The sequence below is a fragment of the Protomyctophum bolini genome (assembly GCF_963924005.1).
Source record: "Protomyctophum bolini genome assembly, chromosome: 16".
NCBI classification, from domain to species: domain Eukaryota; kingdom Metazoa; phylum Chordata; class Actinopteri; order Myctophiformes; family Myctophidae; genus Protomyctophum; species Protomyctophum bolini.
This window is the reverse complement of record NC_137877.1, coordinates 28,354,239-28,372,394: the sequence shown is the minus strand read 5'-3', so window position 1 is coordinate 28,372,394 and position 18,156 is coordinate 28,354,239. Positions and strand designations below refer to the sequence as shown.

Sequence of the window (18,156 nt, the reverse complement as noted above, 5' to 3'; positions counted from 1 at the left end):
TATTTTTGCTATTTGTACACACCACCAGTGTACAACTAATACAGGCCTTGGTTAATCAGACTAAACTAGTTAAATTATGTTTCTCAATTATTCAGCTATAAGTCTGTTATTGGTCCTAAATATCGGTTTCGATATATTTTCGATTAATTGCCCAGCCTGTATAGGACAGATATTAAATCTCTCCAGACATAGGGCAGACATGTTTTGCAGAAGGCACTCTGAGAAATGGCTGTAACATGCATAACAATTTATTTTTGCTCTATAAGCAGTGTTTAATATTAAGATGCATTATATCTATCTTGATTGAATTGCATCCATTGCTGCTTAAAGCCACATTGTCTCATTTTCCACTGTTCTCACAGGAGGGCACTTCCGCACTTTGCACTGAAAAGATCCCCAAGCTGTTGAATAACCTAAACAAGGTTGTTCAACAAATATCAGACTGCCTCGATGACGGGTAATTACATTTATAATTTGTTTTACTTCATTGGTGATAGATAAAAAGGACACATGATTTCAATTCAATTTATTTCAAAATCATGTTCAAAAGGAAACAACCCAACATAACGTGAACTCTTTATCTACAGTTATAAACCAAACACATTGAAACATTTATACCATTTTGTGCAAAACTTATCCTGTTTCACAGAATATGAAATATAATTGAAATAAGGAAATCAGGCACATGAAGCTGTACAACTCACAACCAGCATGAAACATAGGACAGTTTTAAGACAGATAAGCAATTTACTCAATACAGACCGTTTCAGTAAACCACAATAAATACACATTTCAATATATCATTCATAATAAATACTGGAAAGAAATCAAATACAGAAATACTTAACTGGATGCAATGTCACTGTATTTACCCTTCTCATATGCTTTGGCACACTGATTCTGTGTTCTAAGGCTAGGCTATGTTGATGGCACTGATTGCCTGGAAACAGTCCGCACACTTTATTTGACCTCTACTAGGGTGACATGAGAGGAGGAAGCTTACTGGGCATTCACTAGGGCTGCAATTATCCATTACTGATTAGGTTTAAAAATCAAATTATCGACAAATGCTTTTTGGATATGTTTTATATCAACAAATCAACATCAATTGATTAGTTCGATTATTGTCGCATCCCCAGCTTTAGACAGTACTGACAAAACACTCCAGTATTGACCGTTGTGATTACAGCGCCTGGGCAGGATAATGGCAGGCTTGGAATAGGGGCAGAATGGCAGATATTGTTATTCATGCAGGAGAAAATGGCTCAAGGTAGAGCTTCAGCAAGGTATTTCAGTAGTAAATATATGCACTGAATTATTGCCGTCCCTAAATTTTGATATCTGAGGCCTTGATAAGGTCACAAGCATTCACTTTCCTCTTTATATCACTCATTTCATAAAGAGGTGTTAAACGGTTATTTATAGATTTTTGGCAGATCATATACTGTAAAAATTTTTTCAATGGTTCATTGGATTTGGACATACAGTTATCAATTCCTGATCTGAATTGCATTTAAAATTGATTGTCATTCTCAAATGTTTTTCCTCCTTTACATATTATTAACAAGAACCCATTTTTGGTTTCTTGCATTCAATCTTGGTGGTACTACAATACCAAGTATAGAGTAGTACTTACAGGATGTACCACAGAGTCTATAGGATCTGTTTGCATTTGCTTTGAGGATTCTTCTATGAGAGAAAAGCCATTGAATAGCCTTCAAATTATTGCACTTAACACTTAACACCAACCAAAATCATCGGAATAGATCAAAATCTCAAATGCTGAGATTTTAATAATATTGTGTGGAATGTGTATATTGTATTTTTTTCCCTGTCCTACACATCACTCAAATAACTGCCATAACCATTGACTTAATTTATTAAATACTGAAACACATTAAATTAGGTTATTCAAATTATATCTACAGTTAATACGGTAATTCAATGGAGACAGTTTGTTGCATGGTGACGCCCCATGTAGTTAAGAATAGTAGATGGTAGATTCCCATAGTAGATGGTGGCAGGGTTCGATATGTAAAAATAAATCATAATACAAATTTGAAATATGTATGCCAGGGTTTATGTAGTTAGCATAATTTATTTTATATTCAATTGTGATATTATCAAACATAAATTCCCAGAAAACTGAACCCTGGATGGTACAGAATAACCTTGAGTATATGACATTGGCATTTGGAGATATGTCAAAGTGCTACTTTAGTATATCCCTGTATACACCATCAATGAATATTTCTCAAGAATAAATATTTTTTTGTGGCACTGGTGACATTACCAAACCACCACATTATTCTAAGAGTAAACTTAAAAAAAAGAGGGACATATGAGAGGGGCTGCATTATTTCGTATGTATAAAATAAAAACAACTGCCATGTCATCAGACCCCTCCCCTACACAAAAGTGCAACATGTTATGAATTATTTTTGAATATATGTGTGAAACCGCTATATGCTCTTGAAATTGTATTCCAAAGATACAAATAGCAAGTGCTTTTCAGATCATAGAAAAGCATGGATTAGTGACAAAGTGGAGAAAAGTGAACGGTGCGTACAGCGTATGCTGATTAGTTTGTTTTACAAACCAATGGTCAGTTTTTCATGAATGCCACTGAGATCCCCAAAACAGCATGCTTATCATTATCAAAACATTTACAGTATATAAGTATACACGTAGTTCAGAACCAATAAATAAACTGTGACAATAAACCTTTTTTTGCACATTTGACACATAAAGTAGACATAGAAAAGTTCCATCTACAGTACAATATCTGCTTAAAACTAGAACTTTACATCTGAAATTACAAGATACATTGCACAGCGTATATTTTTTGATGTTTCCACCTTGTGGCTTAAAATACTGTAGTGGAGAAAAGAGCGAGAGAGAAAGTGGATGAATCCTCAGACATTTCCATCATGAACTTGAGGCTTAATAGTTATTGATGGAAATGTACTGTGGTTTTGTAAATTGCTTTGAAATGTAAGGTCAGGTACCGTAAAAGGCCATGAATATGTTCCCTTAAAATACCACTTTGTCAGGATTCTTCTCAGGTAAAGACACAGAATGAAAGAACACTTAAAAGAGTGAGGCCCTTTAAATGGCCGTGACCTCGGGGCAATGGTCTGATAATGGAAGGGTCTTAGTACTGTCTGCTAATGAAGGTACTTCAGAAAAACCATTAACACTTGACTCTTCCTGTGGCTGCTCTGCCACTAAACAGGGGCTATGGTCGTAGGAACCCTGGGAGTTATTGTTAAGGTAGTTCTGAAAGTCTATCTGGTTCGGCACAACAGGCTGCTCCACAAATGTTGCTTTGGAGAGGACTTTCTTCTCTTGCTCGGGTGTGCAGCAGGCCACTGGGGTTGTTGATGTGCCATTGGTGAGAGCGAAATGGTGACTAGCTCTGTATTGTTCCTCGGCTTGTTTAGGGTAGTCCGTGTACTGCTCGGCAGCCATGTTAAACGGTTCTTGGGGCATGTTGCCATTGGTAGTGCTTACCGTGTCCTGGAATGCTAAGGCGTCTCCGTAGGGTTCACTGGGCTGGCTGCTCGGCCCATTGGCTGAGACGACACTGGAGCTGTCCAGCTGGTAGTACTCAGCCGGAGAAGAGTTGATTAAATAAGCGTTTCCATTCATGTGGCTTTCGTGTGTCACGGGGGCTTCTGGGTAACACAGCACTGAAGACAGAGGGACCACCTCGGTGTGGGACACGGACGGAGTTGCCACAACGTCCTCAAAGTCCTTCTCTTCATCCATCTCATCCTCATCCTCTTCTTCGTCAGAGTCACTGTTCCCTAAGCTCTGAGTGCTCGAGTCAGACAGCCCACTGCAAACACTGCTACTGTCCTCTTCATCTTCTTCATCTTCATCGTTCTCCTCGTCATCATCATCATCATCATCATCGTCATCATCTTCTTCATCCTCGTCATCATCTTCATCATCTAATGGTTCCTCCATCTCGCCTGTGGTCTGCAGGTGCATGATGGCGGTCTGTGGCACAGGCTCTGACAGGGAGTATTCTAAGTTGTGCTGGGTTTGGACAAGAGGGTTACCGTTGCCCAGGCTATTGGTCTCACTATGGTAACCGTTGGTAGGGGATGTCTGCTGCTCACGACTCTTCTCCAGCTCCAGTTTCATGATGGTATGCAGGAAATGGGTCCGTACACGGATGGGGTTGAACTCTACCCTTCCTGCCGAGTTGCTGCAGCCCTCCTTCGTACAGCCACAGGGAAATGACATTCGGTCCACCTAAAGAGAACAAAAATACCTGTTGGTTAATCTGCAATACATTCATTGTTTGCAAATGTTGCACTAGTTTGACAATAAGGTAAAAAAATGTATCCCATGATTTGGTCAAAGGCCCCCAAAATGTTTTATTGGGTGCTGTTGGACACCCAATACTAAAAACATAAAGTTATTATATATCTTTGACTTCCTCAAACTCCTGGCCAGATATCTTGTAGTCGAAACGAATTAAGTGTAGCAACAGTGAAAAAAAAATCATATTACAATATCACTCTTATTGTACGAAATCCCCTCACTCAGTGGGAGCTGATCACCTCATTCCTCCTCTAGTGGTGGGTGGGGCCCTATACTAATTACTAGTTGGGCACACCTGCGGCTGGCCTATATAGGCCCAGGTGGTAACCTCACAAACATTTTGGCCTCTATCAGAGACGTACTGTGGGAACCCTGACAGTTGTGCCACAAGTTGATGCATTATGTACATTTAAAATCATCACTCCATGTCATCCTCAATAAATAGCCAGTCTGGTCCTGGTGCTCACTGGTGTAAGGGTGATATACAACCAGCAAATACCCTTCTTACAACCTACTAGATAAAGTGCCCCTCGGGCACATGCAGGTCTCCACCAGGGCAGGTCAGGTTGTGGCCTCCTGGTGGCGCTATAATAGGCCAATGTGAAAAGGGTGACATTTATTGATTTGAGGCATTTTGTTCCAAAAAAGTGTTTTGCAAAAATCCACCTGTTGGTGGTGCTATAACAGGCCAATGTGAAAAGGGAGGGATATATTCCTAGTAGAAAAGTCTGTGAAAGATTTCATGTAAATTGCACGCTGCATTCATGATTTGAGGCTTTTTGTTCAAAATGGGCCAATCCTGCAAACTTTGAAAGCCAATGTTAGCCAATTTGAATGGAATATGAAATATCTTGAACACATGACTATAGAGAGATGTGTAACGATTTGCAGGATTTTTGGACAGAATCTGGAAGAGTAATAGCACAAAATGAAAAGTTGGCCTCCTGGTGTCGCTATAACAGGCCGTTCTGGAAAATGTGGGGCAGAGGCATCCAGGGAGTGTGGCAGTGTGCGAGCAAAATTTGGCATTGTCCGGGTTAACGGTGCCGGAGATTATCTGGTAACAGACGGACGCACGCACGCGCACACACACGGACAGAGTGCAAAACATACTCTCTCCCCATGCCTTCAGCCTGGTGGAGACAACTAAGCAATAAGCATTCTTCAAAAAGTAGCACATATGCTCGTATGTATGCTTGTATTTTTGCATGAGCAATATGAGACAACAGGGCAAGCTCATCTCATGCATATGTATACCAGTCCCTTGCTAGAATGGTCTTTGACTTTTTCTGTGCAACATGCACAGAAACGGGAGATTTTCTTTTGACGCTGGCTAAAACAAATGGATGTTTGTTATCGACTGGCTTTAGCTAGCCTACAGCAGGAGTAAATTGATATTGTCCATATTGTTGCCTTTTGGGATATTAATATTCTGCATGTTCGTATATCTAGATAGTGATACGATAACGATATATGTCGTCCAGCTAACAATACTTTCCTAGGCTTTGAAAGGGAAGAGAAGAACACCAAAGGCATATATTATTATATGCGTGTGGTGGGGATTTACCTGGCACTTGATTCCTGCTACGCTGCAAGCACAGGTCTCTGGGTCGCAGAAGACTCGACAGTCACAGCCACAGTCCTCCCTGGACATCCGGATGGCCCTCAGCTCATGTTTCTCCTCCACGTCGATCTTCTTCACTCCTGAGGTGCGCAGCAGTGCTCGCCTTTTCTTCGTGGTGAGGGGCTGTAGGAAGAAATACTCGTCCACCTCTGTGTTGTCCAGGTCAATGTCGTCGTCGGAAATGTCCTCTGCTGTGAGCACGTTGGCTTCCTCGGACTCCACTGTACCATTCTTAGTCAGCTGAGAAAACAAGGAGACATCACATTCAGGCTAGTTTGAAAAGTAAGCCTATGCGACGCTGCTGGGAACACAGAACCAGAGTCGGGCATTCTTAACAAAACCATTGAAATGCTTTCTTCATACTGATTTCTATTTAATATCAACCTTGGTGGGACTATGCATGACTCCCTTCGGGCTATTCAATTAAACGCAGCACGATGATGATAGTGAAGTGATATTTGGGAATCAATGGTGTGACCTCGATCGGAAAGTGGGTACCTTGAGTTTAATGGAGTTGAGTTTCTCTTCCTTCAGGTGGTCTCTCAGCATGTCCCTGTGGAGTCTCTCTTGTTCCAGGGCGAACTCGCCCAGGGAGTACTGTCTAACCCAGCTGTGTCTGTTGGACATGCCAAGCGTGCTGCCACCCTGACTGGGCACACTGGTGAAGCCCTGGCGTCGGCTGAAGTAGTATACCGTCACGTTCTCGAAGTGCACCCTCCTGGTCCGCAGGCGCTTCTCCCTCTTCAATATAGAGTCAGCTTCATGGGGAAATAGACATGGGAGTTGTTACAACAAATATATACATTTATAAAAGGGAAATAAAACCCTAGGCCAATTCTTTGAGTTTGGTTCAAAATGGTTCAAAATCATAAAAAGGCTAGGCTGACCTTAGCTTTGAATAGTCAGACAATCAGAGATCTCCAGATGTCTGGGGAAATCTAAATTCAATGTATGGTTGTGTTATTATTATTTTTTGTTTGTTAATTGTTTCTGCCCAGATATTCATTGAATTTAGGTGTCATCAGACGTTTTTCTATAGTCTGCCATTGTCTTGTAGGTGCAAACGCAAGTATCAGCGAGCCGATTCGGCGGAGCCAAATGCCTCTGCACTCGCCTGTGCCAACCACTGGAAAGACATGATATAGACTAGATTAGAGGATGGCCGTAAACACGAGGAAGAAGAAGCCGATCTGCGACAGGAAAAATTACGACGGGACATCCAAAAGTAACACAGCTGCAGCCAATTAATTTCATAATAAGTGTGTTAGATTTAGGTGTGCCAATGTGCAGGTATTTAAAATTCTACATAAGCTATGGTCACACATGAGCAGATGCAGGGAAGAGGCAAATGCCTGAAATCTGCGTCCAAGTGAAATTAGATATTTATATGATAGCAATAAGCTCATAGCATTGGCTTACTACGGTTTAGTTCCCCTTTACATTTTTGTAGAAGGCTGCATCAGTCAAAGTTAAATTAAAATGTATGCTCCTTGTTGAATACAGTGTGTGAAGAAAATAACTTTGTTCATACAAAGCCTATGAGATGCAGGATAGTGACCTTTAGGCATTTAGCAGACGATTTAATCCAGAGCGATTTGCAGTACGCGACAAACATTTGTATATGGCCTGAATTTATATAATTTAAATGTTAAATGTTTAAAATATTCTTTAGTAGTACTTTAGTAGCCTTTTTACCTTCACGTGAAGCTTATCAAAAAACATCAAAGGAATGCTTAATTTGGTGAAGAAAAGTGATATTTGTTGGAACAGTAATGCCTGAAACATGAGTCTAGTTTTTGCTCGTCAGCCTTTTAGCACGCTTCAGGATATCCTTAACTCAACCCAGCTTCGTAGGAAAGGATTTCATCATGTTTCTTTGCTGCCACTTGGCATGCAAGCCCTCCTTGGAGTGGTTTTTTAAGGACAGTTCTTCAAGAGGGAGGGGCAAGGATCGAGGAGGGCAACGGTTGAGCATAAATAATCCCTTGCCTGGCCCAGAAATGTAGAGTCCTGGTTCACAGACGCAGTGCTCCCAGCATTCACCCCATATCAGACAGACAGGACAAATAGAAACCATCTGCTTCCAACAGCTCCCTACCCCATGCAAGAGGGACAGTTAATTTAACGCTGAGAGTGAACAAATGGAACCAAATGGACCCTTTTCCATTATACACATGTACTCAACGTTAAAAATGGGTATTCGTACATTTGTACATGAGAATACCGGTACATTATATCACTCAGGAATATACAGTTATAAAACAGATTTGTTAAAGTTACCAAACAGTGATTTATTTCATTCAATCAGCTTCCTTTCCCTTTCCCTCTCAAAGCCATATAAAATGGAAGCATTTGCTTGGAGCATTATATTAAAGCCCAACAAAACATATCTGACAGACAGGTCTTAAAAAAAATGACAAGTGGATATCTTTTACCCTTCTATCTCTAATGCCAAACAAAGCATGGTTGTTTAAGATCTCAGTGACAACACCCAGTCAAGATCTGTCTACATTTGACACCTCTGTTCAAGCGCAAATGTATAGGTACTTGTCTTTTGTTGCATGACCGTAACGCACACTTGCATAGTCCCCTTATCTCTTCAACCACAAAAATTTACTGAATTCTTTGGAAAATAGCCAATCTACATGCTTGCATAGTGACACATTGTGTGAGTTGGTATTATGTGCTATTTTCAAAATATCTTTGAAATCGTCGTGAATTTCACTTTTAGTTTTTAGCTATGATGACATGCCCCAAAAATGGGATGGCAGGGTTAAAGTGGTTAAGCTGACCTCCAGCCCCCAGCTACTAGCAGCTGCAGCTGACACAGAGGCCACACTCAGCCTCCCTTAGGGACACAACACCCTTCTTATACTGTATGTCCCCCTGCGCCTCTACAGAAAGAAGCCCAGTCACCCTGCTGCCTGTTACATACAGCATAATATATACCCCTAAATATGTTGAGGGTAGATCAATCCAGCCACCCATTGGCAAAACAAAGGAAAAACAGCACCCTCTTTTGCTTTGAATTGAAAAGGGCAGATTGAATTTTAAAGTAACTGATCTGGAATTATTAACACCGTGTGACAGAGAAAGACTTTTGGCCAAATATGGTCATTTTCACTTCCGTTTTCCCGGCTCACAGACCGCCATTGTAAGAAATGGCTTATGTTAGCATAGCTCACGCGGTTTATCTTTCACCAGAAGCGTTAAAATATGTTGTGCACGATGTGATGAAAAATCACAAATCAGATCCGAACCTCGGATGTACGACCATCACCACGGACAACGCCGTATTTTTCAGAGGAAAGAACCAAATAAGATCCTAATGGGACCCTATGGCCTATGGGATGTGCGCACGTTTCCTGATGCTGGTGGTATGCAAGGCGTTGCCTAGCAACCGGGCCAGTGTTAAAAGTAGATTTTCAGCTAAACCGTTTCATGTTTGATATAAAGCTTTATCCACGAGAATTCTCGTAATTGACAACTGATATAGAGGGAAAGTATGAGAATTCTCGTAGTTGACATACATACAACTGGTGTAGAGGGAAAGTATACGAGAATTCTCGTAGAAATAATTAACTAAGCTGCTGATTTTAACGATTCTAAACGAACCAACTTCTTCGACCTGTATCTGTCTCTCTTCTCCTACTATTATTTTCTATTTAAAAAATATTTTCCCATTTCAGGTTATAAGGCACCAAGCACCACAATAACTATAAAAATAGTTTAAATAAAGGTTCTAACTCAGTCAAGTGGATGGCACAGTTCACACCACAACTGTAAGAAAGACAATGGTGAATGAAATGTACGTAGTTCATGTGAGTGGACCTTCATGAACCATTTTACTGTGTATCTAATTATTATGCTTTGCTTATCTTTCAGCCATTAAAAAGACACCCCAAAGACTTGCAGGGAAAAATAACAGCTCAATTGAAATGTGTCATCTTTTGGAAACTAAATAAATTCGAATAAATCATTGGAATTATGTGGATCTCGGTATCCACATGGGAATGGCGTGGCTCCAATGTGGACCTGGATTTTCATGTGGCAGCCTGTGACATCAGTGACATACGTATCTATGATGACAAAATAATTGGGTCAGTCTGGTCAGAGCCCACATTTACTTATATTATACAATTATTAAAGTTAAATATTAAAATAATTATAAAATATGACTCATAGACTGACCCATAGATGGCTAACTGAACAGCAATAAAACAAGTGGAGCTGAGAACCATGTGTTGCAGACTAGCTGCCTATAGAGCCACACTGTAAAATAACCTTTCATAGGACATAGACTGTATATCGTATTGCTATCATATTAGGCCAGTATACAGTAGATGCCTGAATGAGCAGCAGGGTGCAGATATGTATATCATACGTGGCTGACTGAGGTCTTTATTACCATAGTTCTATGGTACATCATCATGACCCTGTGGTGTTGCACACACACATCCAGGGACTGCATCAGCTCATTCATCTGGCTCAGCCTGTCTGCTGACGCGCTTCCTAATGAGAGAGTCTGCCTGTGCATTCTTCCTCTTTATTACAGCACTGGCTTCTCTCTGCACCAGCTCTCCTCTCCTCTGCACTCTGTGCAGCAGCATTGAAATAATAATCACCATCTACGAATGTGTCCATTTTTCTTTCCCTCAACCTACTGTATGTACCTGTCCGCTGGTGTTATTGTGAACTATGCTGCCCTACAAAGCCACAGTGCAGTAACAACAGTTTTGGAGACTTATTTATTTGTCTAAGGTCAATTCAGCCTTCATGATTTTGGGGGATAAACTAATTTACATTTTTTCAATATGAACAGATACAATTAGTGCAACATCACATACATACCGATACCTAATCTAGCCAGTTGAAAAAAAAATTGTACAATTGTCCAGCATTGAAATAATATAATAGTAGTTTATGTTTTTACCTGTGAACTACGGATAGGTTGATTGTTCATGTGTCCACTGTTCGACTCAGGATTTTGATGCAGCATATATTGCACATACTGTATTGTATGCCTTGCAAGACAATAATTATTTTAGCCTGGCTTTCTCTGAGATGATAATTGGCTGTTAAAACCTTTTGGTTTTAAAACCTTTTGGTTTTAACTGTTTAACCAGCCTGTTAAAACCTATTGGTAACACAATTAAAACCTATTGGTTTTAACTGTGTTGTGCTAGCCGTGCGTGCGTGCGCGTGTGTGTGTGTGTGTGTGTGTGTGTGCGTGCGTGTGCATGTGTGTGTGTGTGTGTGTGTGTGTGTGTGTGTGTGTGTGTGCGCGTGTGTGCGCGTGTGTGCGCGTGCGCGCATGCATGCATGCATATGTGTTTGTGCGTTTGTGTGTGTTTTGTCGGGAGGCAGACACTCACGCATGAAGGGGCCTGAGGCAGAGGGGTTGACACTGTCACTGCTGTCCCCACTCTCACTGCAGGAGACCTCATCGTCAGACTCCCGCAAGGAGGAACACGGGGAGGAGGAGGCCTCCACCTCCTCAAACTTCCTCTTCAGTATTCCGCTCATCGCCCTCCGCATCTACACCTGGAACAGACAGACAGACAGCAGAAGGGCCACACACATTATCTAATAGCCAACTTAGGACCCTCCACAATCCTCAACACACTCAATTAGCTATGGGACCCAGACCCCAACACACCTGCCACAGTCCATCAAGGCATCAACCTTCATACACACAAGTACGCTTGCCGACAAACACACACACGCGCACGCACGCATACGTGCTCGCTCGTGTCGTGTGAACACACTCTCCCATGCCGCCATCCCAGATCCCAGGTGTCCCCTGGGCGATTGATCACCTTGGCTCAAAGGAGCTGAGATGGAAGGAGAAAGCTGCTAATTGCGTAATGCCTACTACGTGTGCCTCATTCATTCTCCTGTCTTTGATTGACTGACTGCAGAAAAAAAGATACTCTGAGTCTCTGACAACTTGTCTCGTCTGCTACTGGTCACAGTGGCCTTCATGTAGACAAAAGGTAAATGACAGCCGACTGTTTGGCAAAACACTTAAGAATCTGTTAATTGCAAATGGCAGAATGCCTGAATTGAAAATGAAAGTATATGAAAAATGCCCAGAGCAGCTTGATATCAGCCTGTAGCAAATAAACAGAGGAATTATGTGACTACACTTAATTGCTGTTTCACCTAGAAAACACAATGCATAAAAAAACATCCATAGGCTTCAAAATTAATTAACTAGCATCTTAGGGGAAATAAAAAAAAAACCCATATAGCTTATTCAAGGCACTGCGAAGAATTCAAACATGCGTGTGTGTGTGTGTGTGTGTGTGTGTGTGTGTGTGTGTGTGTGTGTCCGTGTGTGCGTGTGTGCGTGCGTGCGTGCGTGCGTGGGTGTGGGTGGGTGGGGGCTACTTGAATTCAATATGTGCAGTATATAATGTACGTTACCTTAAGTTGTACATAAATTATCATATATTTAAATGCTTCAAATCTATGTGACAAAACTGACCACCACAATGATTAGTGAATAAATCACACCATTCAGTGCCAGAGGAAGAATAGAAGAAGCAGCTGTGGCTGGGAAATAATAAAATATTAACATTTGTGGGTCTGCATGTTGTTGGTCTGTCACGGTCCGCTCCTCGGACCGTGAACTTTGAGTATCTTGTCAATATCATGTCAGTATCATGTCAAGTCATGGTCAGTAATGTCAGTTTCATTGACATTCATTGTATAGTTTCATGTCTAGTAGTATCAGTATCAGTTCTAGCTCCTTTAATTTGGAACCCCTTATCTATGCTGCTACGCTTTAGCCTCAGTTTAATTGTTGCCTATGTGCCTGCGTTAAGTTTATGTCGCAGTCCGCTCCTCGGACTGTGAACTATGTACTATGTACTAGGTACTATGTATTTGCTCATGTGTTCCTGACTGTTCTCTTTGGTTTTGGTTATGTGTTTCTTTTTGTAGTTTTGTGCCTAGTGTTCCTGCCTTGTAATTTGTCAGTGTTTCCACCTGTGTCCTTTTAGTCCCCCAGCCTATCCTAATGTTGATTGTATTTTGGTTCCACCTGTGCCCTGTTACCCTGTGTGTATTTAAGTCCTGTGTTTGCATATTGTTCTTGTTGGTTCGTAGTTTCCTGTGGTGTGAGTTCCTGTATAGTTTATGAGTTTTTGTCATGCCTTCTTTGCCCTGTTTATGGAAGAACCTCAGTTTGTTTAATAAATCTTTCTAAGTTTATTGCTCTGCCTACTGTCGCCTGCATTTGGGTCCTCTTCCGTACTCACTCCTGACATGGTCGTGGTAGAGATCTGTTACAGATCATTTCAAAGTCAATCGAGAGTGCTCATTAATGCCACTGCAGTCACATCCAGTCAAATTTATTTCTCAAATCTGATCTTTTGGCCATTTGCAAGTGACAAGATCGGATCTGTTAGAGAACTGTGTGTTCAGACTGGCAGACAAATCCAGCCTGAATCAGATATGTGCCACATCCAGATTGGAATCTGGTTAGTTTAGTTTTTTTCAACCAAGGTTCATGTTTTAGGACGGTTGTTATTAGAGAAAGTAAAAGAGTAGTATTATTTTTTTTCTTCATTTGCTGCTTTTTTTAGTTTTAGCGATTTTAGCTATTTTTTACAGGGGGGCTGGGGCATTCGAACATGGGGCTAAATATGTAGTTCTTTATAAAAAAAGATTACGGTGATCTATTTTTTATTATTTACTATAGCCCTACTAGACCCCAATAAATTACATCTGGGCACGAAATATCACGGGATCTATTGAATGTGAAGGGGGAGGTGATTGAGCCTATTACACACAGGGCTCCATCTTGCGCCACCCTTATCCCTTATCCTTACATCTACACGTTGTGAGCTTGTAGATCAGCTATTTGATCTATTTTAAAAGGCAAATAAGTTTAGGGATAAGGGTTAAGGGGTGGCGCAAGATATAGCCATACAGTATGGGAGCCCTATAGTACCTCCCCCTTCACATTCAGTAGATCCTGTGATCTTTTGTGGCCAGATGTAATATACTAGGACAAAAAGCTGTAAAATTTTGTGAAAGAAATACATATTTAGCCCCATGCGCATGTTCGAATGCTAAAATTGCTAAAACGAAAGAAAGCAGCAAATGAAAAAAAAAGAACACTCATCTTTTACTTTCTCTAATAACAACCTAAAACATGAACCTTGGTTGAAAAAACCCAAAGTTGTCCTTTTAAAATAAAATAAGTCTAAACACAAACAAGTCACATCATGGAATCCGACTGAGAAACCACCTCTGAATGTGGCTAAAGTCACATTTGTAAAAATCTGATTCCATGTGACTTGTTTGTGTTTAGACTTATTTAAATGATTACAATGTGGATGTGGCACAGATCTGATTCAGGATGGATTTGGCTGCCAGTGTAATAAAGGGGGCTCTAAGTCCTCTGACTGATGGTGCAATTAGACGTATAAACAAGTACAAGCTCATCAGTCAACCACTAATACTAATCATCATTATACTGGAACTGACTTGAATGAGTGGTGCATTGTAACTGTCAAACAATGTATTACTTTGATTGCTGCCTCTCCCCCCTGAATAATATCCTGTAATTATTCCTGCAGCAATTATTTTGATGTTAATCACCACCCCCCCCCCCAGTGTTAGGCATCAATGAACATATGCAGTGTAAATGTTTTGCTGAAATGTGTTTAGTTCATGTTTATTAAGTCCATTACTTAATACTTAGTGTTCTTTTTTATGTGACGGCAGCAGTTGGACCCTCATGTCACACTCTGAAATAAACCCATAACAGTGCCACTGGAGCGGAGCACGGAATGCTAGGAGCCTGGCAGACCTCCCGCCCCCATGCACGCAAGCACGCACACACACACACACACACACACACACACACACACACACACACACACACACACACACACACACACACACACACACACACACACACACACACACACACACACACACACACACACACACACACACACACACACATTTTTTCTTTAGGAAACCAAAATCAGGAAAGACTGCATACAATTTCAACCAGTCCCAGTCTGTCTGTCTATCTGCCAGAGCAGCTTGTGGGCGAGTTCCCATTCAGAAAGAGCCATGCTGTTTCATCTAGACTCGGCTCTGCTATCAACTCATTACAGATGCAAATGCTGCCTGAGAGACGAGGCGGTGTGTGGAGCTCAAGGGAGGATTGGTGCTGCCTGCCAGCCAGAGGGTCATTGTTCCCAGGAGGCTGTTGCTTGTTCAGTACTGTGACATGGCACTGTGAGCGCTTGGAGAAGCTCCAGTGTCAGCCTCCGGTGTCAGTAGCTTCACCTAGAACTGAGGAATGTGGGAGACAGGGGAGGAGAGAGGTCTCCGTCAGGACAAACCCACGCTAATGGCTTTCCCTCCAAATGAATAGTAACCCCTTCTGACCTTAAAGCTCCCCATCTGGCTGAGCAACGCTCTCGCCGCCAATGCCAATAAATGGGCTGACTGACAGGGAACAGATGATGTGCCAAATATAGATTATGAATAATGATGATGACGAGGCAAAGCAACATTGAACATTTCACTGACATTGTTACATATATTCATTAAATATATATAAGGAAATTAAATTGAAACCCCAAATGTGCTCCAATGCAGTTGTTGCTCATCTTTCTTTTGTCCCATTTGCTATATTTTCTAGCATGGATGGCAATTTCCACATGGAAATTACTTGTGCAATTGTAGTCTAGTTCCTTGGATCCTAATTAGGTAACATTGTTGGAAACCCATGGATATACTTAGACCTCAGCAGATGCTGCACTAGGCTTTGATATCCAAAAGCGGTTTCCATGGAGATTCTAAAGTATCTCAACTACTGTTCCACAACGTTTATAAAGACCCTACATACTAGCACCAACATAAGGGTGGATTAAGCCATACAGATGATAAACAAATTATATCTTAAATACATTATATTTGTGGATATTACTGTATAATGGCATACTGTATTCAGTCGTAAGCTTTTTAAATAGATCCTATCTAAAGAAAACACAGAACTAATTTGAAAAGCTATAACGTCTCCCTGACACTGAGTGGGCATGACATCATGTGCAGCAGCACTGTGGGTAATGTAGGCCGAGTCTACTATGCTCAGGGCTTAATAGAATCCAGAGATCAGAGATTGTTCCTCCTCTCCACCATACAGCTCGTTCTTTGTCTTCTCCAACGTCGCCTTACCACTAATCATGGCTGGGCAGCACACATCACGGTGCGAGAGAGAAAGTCCTGGGCAAAAATAATGCAGCAAAAGCCTGCTTTAGGAAAGCCCCTCCCTGTGTTGGCTTCACTGAGCACACACAGACATGCACTGGGGAAACCAACTCCAGTCCTTAATCAACAGCATTCACACACAGACACAGCAGCACTCCAGTACACATAGAATTCTGAGTCAAAATCCTCCTTTTTCCTCCGCATTCATTCACTTGGCTCCCACAATCACAATGAACACAAACTTCATGCTGCAGACAGACCTGTTTATAGAGTAGACAACCACAATAGACAAATACTCATCGCAAGTGATGCCAACGAGGCCATGGCATCTACTGCGAGTCATGACACATCATCATGACACCTAATCCATTACACTGCTCTGTGTGTCAGCTCGTACAACTGACCTGTGTGTGTCCACTGGCAGAGTGCGACTCCTTTCACCTCTCCTCACAACAGCCCGGCAAATAATACTCAATTGTCACTATTCAAAAAAATCAAATAAAAGATGAAACATGATGAATAAATTGCTTTAGTCCACTGACTTGCTGGGACCCCAGTGCACCAGGGGCTTACAATGAAAACGGTTGCAGGAGTGTGGGAGAGACTTTAAAAATGTTCCTGCTCAGACTCCACTGCCGGTACCATATGATTTATTGTTGCATGGCGATGGAGTCTCTCTCTCTCTCTCTCTCTCTCTCTCTCTCTTTGGCCACACAAAGGCTCATTAGCTGTAGCCAGCTGAAAGGCAGGAGCCTGACTGGAGCGGGAGTGGAGTGGAGCAGAGGCAGCCTGTGAGATCACATGGGTGGGATGTCTGAGAGAGAGAGAGAGAGAGAGAGAGAGAGAGAGAGAGAGAGAGAGAGTTCAGGCGTGCCTCTGCTCCTGCTGTCTGCAGATATTTTTACCAGCATGAGCAAGGGAGGGGGGAGGCAGGAGGGAGAGGTGTGTGTGTGTGTGTGTGTGTGTAGGGGGGGGGGGGGGGGGGTCAGAAAGAGAAAGTGAGGGAGCATGAGAACAGTGGAGAAATAGATAGAGGGCATATGAGAGATGCAGGGTGGGGGAAGGGGGTGTATGAGAGAGATGCAGAGAGGAATGGATTCAGAAGGGAATAGTGAGGGGAGGGGGTGGATGAGAAAGAGGTGGGGGACTCGGGGAGAGAGGGAGAGAGAGAGAGAGAATGAGGAAGTAGAAAGGGTAGAGAGGGGCAAGGGGAAGGAGAGAGAGAGAGAGAGAGAGAGAGAGAGAGAGAGAGAGAGAGAGAGAGAGAGAGAGATCTGATGCCAAGCACAACACAATAAGCCAGGAATATTAATAGGCAGAGGGCATAAAACTGCAGGAGGAACAGCAAGATGACTTATATACCAACTGGGAGCAGAAACTCCAAGAACTGTCAGATATGCAGCAGGGGAATATTATACATTGTTTGTATTCCAGAAATGTTGGCAAAATTGGCAATGATTCATCATCAGCTGGCTTTGCAGAGAAAAGGTGGGATTACCCAGAACATATTGCATGTGTCTGTCAACAGGCATGCAAATAAATACTGGTATATTTTCAGCACATGTATATTCATAATCTCAGTAAAAGCTAGTGTTAATCAGTCATATAGCTATCACAGTAACATTTGTCAGCAGTGGTCCCAACACTTCCTGTGCCAGGAAGGTCTGCTGAGAGTTAGTGCGGCCACAGCCTGTGGACTCAAAGAGCTATGATATCATTGTCGCGCTCAACTGGACAATAAATCAACATAAAGGTCCTGAACTTCCTTGTATAGGTCAGCTTAAAACCAAGAGGCTTTTCCACCACCAGCACTCAGTAGTACATATTAAGTAAGTATAAGTAAGTAGCATTGCCGAGCCATGAGGCCCACAGGTCAGGAGTTTATCTCCTGTCACTGTCAAGTACACCCCCTGGCCAGGACGCTAATTTGCAGGGATTTACCCCCAATCCAACCC

The 18,156-nt window shown here is 42.0% G+C and overlaps 2 protein-coding genes across 3 annotated transcripts in view; one reads left to right on the top strand and one right to left on the bottom strand.

Annotated features, from left to right (window-relative positions):
• Nucleotides 1-609: 609 nt before the first annotated feature.
• On the bottom strand, nucleotides 610-16,833 carry csrnp3 (cysteine-serine-rich nuclear protein 3). Of its 2 annotated transcripts, XM_080786630.1 has the most exons (5): nucleotides 16,602-16,833; nucleotides 11,335-11,503; nucleotides 6,458-6,717; nucleotides 5,903-6,199; nucleotides 610-4,263 (listed from the first exon to the last, which is right to left on the bottom strand). In XM_080786630.1, exons 2-5 carry the CDS (start codon nucleotides 11,495-11,497, stop codon nucleotides 3,109-3,111), a joined length of 1,875 nt encoding a protein of 624 aa, XP_080642756.1. In that variant the 5' UTR covers nucleotides 11,498-11,503; nucleotides 16,602-16,833; the 3' UTR covers nucleotides 610-3,108. The 2 variants fall into 2 exon arrangements, with proteins under 2 accessions (XP_080642756.1, XP_080642757.1); XM_080786631.1 differs by lacking the exon at nucleotides 16,602-16,833 and having other exon boundaries at nucleotides 11,335-11,620.
• Nucleotides 12,453-18,156, top strand: part of LOC308331277 (CASP8 and FADD-like apoptosis regulator) — a 265,394-nt gene continuing 259,690 nt past the window's right edge. The window contains exon 1 of the mRNA XM_080786634.1: nucleotides 12,453-12,463. The gene's annotated coding sequence lies outside the window, so the exon portion shown is untranslated. The remainder of the gene's footprint in view (nucleotides 12,464-18,156) is intronic.